General features: G+C 42.0%; 1 protein-coding gene across 1 annotated transcript; it reads right to left on the bottom strand.

Annotated features, from left to right (window-relative positions):
* Positions 1-4,050: 4,050 nt before the first annotated feature.
* On the bottom strand, positions 4,051-7,486 carry S100Z (S100 calcium binding protein Z). Its single transcript, XM_061362057.1, has 2 exons — positions 6,277-7,486; positions 4,051-5,101 (listed from the first exon to the last, which is right to left on the bottom strand). Exons 1-2 carry the CDS (start codon positions 6,685-6,687, stop codon positions 4,943-4,945), a joined length of 570 nt encoding a protein of 189 aa, XP_061218041.1. The 5' UTR covers positions 6,688-7,486; the 3' UTR covers positions 4,051-4,942.
* Between the last annotated feature and the right edge of the window lie 766 nt (positions 7,487-8,252).

Genomic DNA, 8,252 nt, shown 5'->3' with positions numbered 1-8,252 from the left:
CCACTAAGTGCAATAGGCTCTGTCATTTTACATCAGCTGAGAATCTACTTGCGAGGGCAAAATAAGTGGATGCAGCTGCAGTTCTATTCCTTGGGAGTTGCCCCTCGTACGCAACTGACTGCAGGTGGCTGAAAGATGGTATTTAAAAAGGACAAGCTTTAATTTTTTTGGGTTTGGGATTTTTTTATTTTTATTTGTTTGTTTTTTTAATTGATGTATCCGGTGAAGGTCATTCATGTGCTCTCTCTGATAGCTGCCTTGGGCCTTTAACCCATCATACTCTTAACACAGAGGAACTGACATGGATGGAACTATCTTAGAAAACAGATTACCAGATCATAAGCGAAACATTAACTCTCATGCCATGTTGTGTGGCAGAAAGATAAAATTGAAAATGTGACCCCTTTTTTCTTCAAATAATATAGTGCCATTCAATCGACTTAATTATCCCTAAAGACACATCTAATAATTGCTGGCCTGTCAATCAAAACTCTTATTAGACACGCACATGACGTCACATCACAGTCTAACAAATCTTCCTGCCAGTCAAAAGGCTTTATATAGATAATCTGATTTTGAAGGCAGGTTTTTTGTTTGACCTTTCACCCAACTTCTTGAGGGCTGGAATTGGAAAGGAGCTGAGTGTGTGCTACAGAATTGCAAGGATGGGCTCTGGGCTGTTCTTTCAAGTTCCCCCCCCAGCCACATTCTGCTTTATGCTGCAGAATGGAACCTGGAAAGCAGGCTCTGCCTTGGATGGCTGAGTAACCTGGGGTGGGTTTGCATAGCTACAGCAGAATTCTTCACGCCCTTCTTCTGGCCTGTCTGTACCACAGTGTTAATTCCTCGCCTGCTTGGGGTATCACAAAGCCATGCTTCATTGAGGCACCTGCACCAGGTTTTGAGATGATAACAGTCCATTCCCTGCACACTGTGCATACCCACTGTGCTGCTGTGGCTATGCAGCCATAACAGTGATTGCTGTGCTGGGGAAATCCCAGAGCCTTTTTTCCCAGGAGGTAATACCTGCCTTGCTAAGTGAGAAGTGTGAGTGCCTGAGCAGAGCAGGCACTGTACTGACTGCCCAGGGAGTTTGCCAGCGTGTGTGTCAGGGTGCCATGGGAGAGAAGCGAATGCACTAATAATTACTGCGATTTAAAAAGCAGCTCCATGCAGAATTCTCAGAACAAACAGACAGGCACGTCAAACTGCTGTACTGCGCACTGCTCAGGGTGCCATTGTGCCACACTGAGCAGCTCTGGACTGTCACACATACTGTATACGCTGCTCTGTGCCTGCCCAGCTTGTGACAGGCTTTGGAGATGCCAGATTCCCTATGCTAGCAAGTGCAGGTTAACGCAGATATTGCATGTATTCAAGGCATCCCTGCAAGTGCAGCACCAGATTCATAGATGTAAATATGAAATTATCAGTGTCAATAGCTTTCAATTCTTTCTCAAATGGTGTTTGTTGGAAAGCAATTCATGACATATCTGGTTGCTGGAAAGATCACCTGTTCTGTTGGGGTCTCTTACTTCTCTCCCCATTCCCACAAGCCCAGGCAACTCTGTTTCTCATCTTTACAAGGAGGAACCGATGTTGTAAGATTATGATTACCCCATCGCGCTTGACACCCTCTACAATGTTTAAAGTGAAAAAGGTTATGATTTCCTAGTGGACCTGGCAGGCAAGTCAGAGCATGGAGAGACTGCACCATTGCAAAACACTTGTCAAGACAGTGGTGTCATACAAGGCTTTTTGATATCTGCAGCTGGACATCAGATCTGAAGAGGTTATAAATTTATTTACTGATAATGCATCAAGCTTCTTGTACTCAGCTGTACTGCACTTCAAGTCTCTTTTGAACAAAAGCAAATGGCAGAGACTGATGCTTTCAAGATAATATCATTTGCCTCTGAAAATCTGCTTTTTAGATGTCAGGCAAAATAATTTCACAATAGCTAGTAAAGATCTTGTCTGGCATTGCTGTATTTTTACTGGTCTTGAATGTAACTTGAAAATATTAAGAACTTATTGTAGTGTTCAATTTTCTATTGATTTTTCAGACAGTCTTATAGCACAAATGATAAAAATGCATGTAATTAGACATCATTGCTAAAGCTGAGAGACTATGGAGAAAGCCACACAGCAAGCTTCCTCTGCATGTGAACATCAAAGTGCTTCCCAGATTCCTGAACTACAGGTGAACTCAAAGTCAGCAGAAAAAGTTTCAGTAAACAATGAGAAAAAAAGCACTGCCTTCATGTTTGAAGGAGACATTTTCCCTTCTGAAAGAAACTAAAATCAAAATGTCACATCTGCAGGACAAAGTTGTTGTATAGAGGTTGGCCCTGCAAGCATCATCTTGCAGAGCCAGTATAAATGGCTTCAATGCAGCTCTCCTTCCTGAAGATTACTCACAGAAAAGAGCATTGCTCACACGTTTTTTCTGGTTCAGAGGCAATTCAAAAGTTCTAGGTGATTTTCAGCTATCTTTCTTGGAAGTGGTGTCTACTAATGCAGCACTAGTTAACTCCTGTGGCAATGACCAGCTGGTTCAGTGGACCAGCCTATGATTATCCCAACATTAGGATGGCAAAACCTTTACCCCAGAACCCCAAATTGTGTCAAGGCTTTGTGTTCGCAAGCATCTGAATGTGCTTTTCCTATTCTGCTTTGTCTTCAGTCCTCAGTGAAAACTGTTTCTTCTTTAAAGCTGATAGAGTTTAACAGTTGTCCTTGCAGTTAAAACAGCAACAGGAAAAACCTAACCAACCAAAAGCAGCGACTGAGGTTTTATAAAGCTTTTGTTGAAATAAAGATAATTCGAGTCATTCTCCTCTGATTCACCCATAGCTCATGTACAAGCAATCCCCTTCCACAGAGGAATTATACTGCACTCAATCCCTAGTAAATGCAGCTGATGAGATGCCTCCACTGACCCTCCATCATGGCAGCATCTCTCCCAGCCTGACCCCAGGGCATGTTGGTGTTGACAGCTGTAATTCAGCATAATTCTGCTTGGTACACAGGCTGCCGTGTGTCCAGGGGCTCATCAGGGATGAGCAGAGAGTTTATGAACTTTCTGGAGCTTGCTTCCAAAATGCCTCCTGCTCAAATGTCATAAAGAAGTCACTGGTTCTTACTGGAACAATCTTACTCCTTTTAGCTTGGGGTTCAAGCTTTAAGCTGCGCTTCTCTGCCTTGCTCTTGGAGAAAGGGGAAAAGCTGGAGACTAGAAACATTCTGCAGGACCTATGGTGAACCATAAAAGCAGTCTTCATTTTTTCTGGCTGATAACTCCTGAAATCTTGGTACAACAACTGCAACGATATTGAGGTGCACAACATTGCAGGGGGGCCAAAAAGTCATGTCATTGTCAGTTTTACTTTAATATTTTTTGCTGTGTTCCTTTAGAAGATCTGTGAATTCTATATAACCTCTGTGACTGAAGAGTTAAAGAGGCAGCACATTGTGGCTCTACATCCACTGCTAAGTCACCTTTAGTCTGGGATAACACAAGTTTGTGGTGGCTCCGCTCTTAGGATGATATCTGCCCCTTGTAATATTTGTTAGATCCTATAGAATCCCTTTCTTATAATAAATTACATCTTCTTAGTGATATGTGATTTTATACAAATATTGTAGTCTTTACTGAATGATGTCCATGGATATGGGGAGGAGAGACAAGTGAAATGCATTCTTCAGCTGTTGCCTAGCAGGACATGTCTTCATTGAGAGATGTTTCTTTTTATTAACCTCTTACACAAACAACAAATCTTTATTTAATTCTTTTATTATAGCTTGATGTTACCATAAAACAGCAAGAAACAAAGAGAAATCTCCATGCAAGAAAGAAGGCACGACACCCTGTCACTGAGGATTTACAGCTGTTTGGAAGTATGCTTAATTCAAACAAGAGTGGAGAAGTTAACCTGCTAACTAAGAGCAGGTTAACACTAAAAGGGATTTTTTCTGCTCTCTCCAACCCTGGCCATGAGGTCCAATTGCCCCTTTTGTGCTGCTTCTATGCAATGTGTTGGATCACTGTAAGATGAAATCATTGTTCCATAAGATGACTCACATTAGAAAGATGTACCCTGAGACCCTATCATTAAATCCCCCAGAAGTGGTCCTCTAAAAGTCCTCCTCTTAAGGGTGCCAGAATTGTGAAAGCAGAAGGTATTTGCATCTCCCCTGAAGACCTGGTCCCTCCATCAGCCCTCAGAGCAGTTTGCTGACTAAACCTTCTACGCATTTGAATAATTTAACATATGAATAAATTCATTTATGCTGAATGAAGAGGTGGACTACTGGGATGCAGTAATGCCAACACAACAAAATTGAAGCAGGGGAGGTAGAGGAAATGAACCCGTAACAATGGCAAGCGGTACTGTCTGCTCAGGCACCAGGAGACAGCTGTGACCACATCTGAAATACAAGAGTGTGGGGAGGTATGGAGCAGCATCTAAAAAGGGCTTTAGAATAAGCAGAGCTGAGCAAAATCCAAGCTGGATTTTCTGAGCTGCAAGAAATGTGATTGTTACAGAATGACTGAAAACTTAATTGCAAGTTTTATGTCTCATTCCAAATTTTCCAGTTCAGAAAGTACATAAGTAACATTCCCATGCCTTTTACTTTCCACTGGCAGTTAAGAAATAGAAGTCTCAGCTTCTGCCAAATGATCTGTCACACCAAGCCCTTGACTTCGGCAACTCATAGATGCACATTACAGATGCATGCAGCACAAAACCTGAAAACATTAAAAGCCAGATCTCAAGTAGTGTAAACTGGCATTGGTCCAGCTTACACCAGCTGCTGATCTGCTCTGTGAATGTCTTAGAGCAGTAACAGTTGGAGGGATGATGGTTTGCATTCACTAAATGCTGATGAGGGCTACCTAACTAGGCATGCTTTGCTCGCATTCGTATATTAAGCATTTTTAAAATCCCTCTTTCTTCAGCTGTTCTACAAAGAAATCATTGCATGCCACAGTCAAAGCAGCAACCAGAATGACGAATTCATGAAAGTCCACTTCATTATCTTTGTTGGAGTCCAGATCTTTCATAATCTTATCAATCAGATGCGGGTCCTTTTGTCCCTAAAGAGAAAGAAAAGTGACTTAGCTGTACAGATCTTGAATGAGCAGCTCGGACACACCTGGCAGTGCAACCCACTGCTATTTTACAAGCCCCGGTGCTATTAAATAAGAGGCCGCATGCAGTATGCACCTGAATATTAACATGCCACTAGCCACAGCATTAAAAACATAGGTCTAGAGTCCCAAAAGTGCACAGCAATGTAAACCAAAGACAGCACAGCTTTTGGAAGAAATACAGGTACTATATAAGCACTGAAATGAATCAAACGGATTCATGAGCTGCTAAGCACTGCTTTCTTTTGACAAGATGAAACTATAATGTGCATTTCTCTGTATCATCTGTAAACAAACAGTACTTAGTTTTTCAATCTGACCATAAGTGGTAGTATTATACACCCATTCATCACATTCGGAAGATCTTTACTTAGGAAAAACCACATCCTATTCGGTGTGAGTAAAAACAGCGAATGTTGTAATAATCAATCAATAGCCAAGGTTAAAAGAAAATCCAATCCAAGGAAATGGACATTATGTAAAAAATGCTGCTGATGATTATAAAGTCCACAACAATTTTTACAGTTAAGAGGATACAGAAAGCCAACTATGAATCTGGTCATTGTTCCATTAAAAGCACCCATGCCGTGTAATGCAGAACATAACAAACATGCAAACAGATATTCAGATCAACAGCTCACCGCTGAAAGAGCTTTCTTATCATCTCTGTGCAGGGCATACAAGGAGCTGTACTGTGTCTGTAGCTACTGTGCACAAGCTACTTTCTTGTCTCATGAGAACTGGTTGCTGGATTTAATTCTTTGAAGGACTTACCTGTATCTCATTATTAAAAATGAACAAATTAACAAAAAATTGATTAAAGCCTGTTTTAGCATAAATTTTGTTATTATTTCTAGGCAGCCTTTGTCCTCCTGCTATGAAGCACAGAGGAGTAAGTAGAGCAAGGTACAGGAGGTACCTGTCTCTGTTGCTGGTGGCACAAGGCAGAGCACTGGGGCTGGACAACCCTCTGAAAGAACACTTTCCTAAGGGGACCTTGATCTCATCTCCTTCTGTCTGTAGGATGTGCCTTTCAGAAGGAGGTCCTATTCCTGAACACTCGGGTAGCTGCTTCTCCCACCCATGAGGCTAAATCAAGATTTTCAGGAGCTGTGTCTTACTGAAAGGAAGTCAGTGAGCTCGCTGGTGAGGAGCTCCTTGAGTTCTCCTTTACTGAGCTTGTATCTGTCTCCTTCTTTGCCAGAGTAGTGATGGAAAATCCTGATCAAGGTGTCCATTGCATCCTCCAGAGGTGTGGACATAACAACGAGAGGGAGATCTGTAGGGTAAAGACCCAGAGTCATTGTGAAGGAGCCAAACCAAAGGCTGATCTCAGGGAAGGGGTGGAGAGCTAGCTGAAGAAAGAAATTGTCACCAGAACTGAAAAAAAGAGTTTTCAGTGATCCATTCTCACAGCTGTGTGTGACCAAGGATAGACTGTTAAAAACAAAGCATTGCCGTGAACTCAATCGCAATTGCTTCAAAAAGGTAAATGGAAAGTCTTTATAAGACAGTGATCTCCTGTGCGTCATTTTGCAAAGCTACTGTAAAATGAAATGTCTCATACCCGTAGCTGAAAGCACAGGAAAAATGAAGGCACAACCTCCTATCTTCATTCAGAAGTTTTCTCAAGAAAATAAGATCAAGAAATAACAGCAGCCGAAGTGGATGAGTTATACAGAATGCTCCACACCAGTTTCTTAAATCGTTAGAGGAAAATCACCAGTAATAAGTATAGAAGCATCAGCTTTTGATTTATGCAGTTGTGTTTGCTTGGGTTGACGTTTTTTCTTGTAAATGGCCTGAAATAAACACGGCTAGGCATTGCTGAGGGTTTACTTCATAGAGCATGCAGTAAGAAGGTACATAGGGAGGCACCACCAAGAAAAAAGATGAAAGTACAATTAGCTGCTGAGTAGCTGACTCAAAAACTAACTTAGAATAGAAATCAGGTGAAAGGGAAACATTATGTTGATTAAGCCCCAGGAGAGAGATTAAAAAGCCAGAATGAAATTCAAGGTAAGGCTGGAGATGTGAATGATATCACTGTGCAAAGGCTAAGACTTACCTGCTTATGGGGTGGCTGAGGTGTTTGCCAGAAAATGCTCAGATCACAGAAGATGATGGTCACCTTCCTTTCAAAACCTGTGCACAGACTGTTGTTTATCAGGCTGAGAAGGTGGATTACATATATAGAGACAGACGTATAACTGTCACAAGGATGATGGGGCTTCTGTTTCCTTCTGCATTTGCCTACTCTGCTCAATAAAAGTCGCTTGCTGTAAATGGGTCACTAAAATATTCACTAGGCAGGGCAGAGGCTGTGTGTGGAAAATAGGAGCTGTTTCTTATCATTTGAGCTTTCACAGATATGCTCATCTGGGGGCCTGAAGATCAAAATCAGAAAAATCCAACAATCACCATGTCAGTACAAACCAGCTTTCACTTATATGGCCAAGAGCCTATGTGGGTAGCAGCAACCAGTTGGTGTTCACAAAAATACTCGGGTACTAGGGGTAGGTTTGTAAGTGAGCTTGCCACAAATCCCTGGAGACATCTGCCTTTATTGTCAGATGTCTCTGTGAGCCTAAAACGTTGGCTTTGCTGAATGAAATTCCTGCTCTACTACATGCATCCTCAGGGGGAAATGAAACCAGTTTCAGGGGAAGCTGTGCCTGAAATTACAGTGTGCACTGATCAACAGGCTTGGCTTCATTTTTATTATTCCTGCATAACAACTGCAGTTCAGCATCTCTGTTTTAATAATCTTCCCCCAGAAGGGCTTCCTCTGCTCTGAAACCCAGGGACTTGTTGACCCTGGGGGCAATGGCTGTAAGAAAGACGCATGGCAGAGCCGACTTCCAAGTTGACCCAGAATTCCAAGTAACCACATAACCACAGTTTTCACAACAGCCACATGAAATGGAAAACTGCTTAATTTGTGTTTTCTTTCCCTCAATAAAGCCTTCTGTCTGCTGTACACAGCAAGCACAACTGTGCAGAAAAACAGCAAGAGGCTACAGAGCTGCAGCTCATTCTTTCTTTTATGCCAGGAAAGAGAATGAGATGGGCACTGTTTTTAGCTCTGAAAGTCTCC

Source organism: Neopsephotus bourkii, unplaced genomic scaffold (assembly GCF_033783945.1).
Source record: "Neopsephotus bourkii isolate Nb327-2 ecotype Australia unplaced genomic scaffold, CSIRO-AGI_Nbou_v1 NB_1076, whole genome shotgun sequence".
NCBI classification, from domain to species: domain Eukaryota; kingdom Metazoa; phylum Chordata; class Aves; order Psittaciformes; family Psittacidae; genus Neopsephotus; species Neopsephotus bourkii.
Note: the sequence above shows the minus strand (reverse complement) of the source record. Positions and strands in the feature narration are given on the sequence as shown.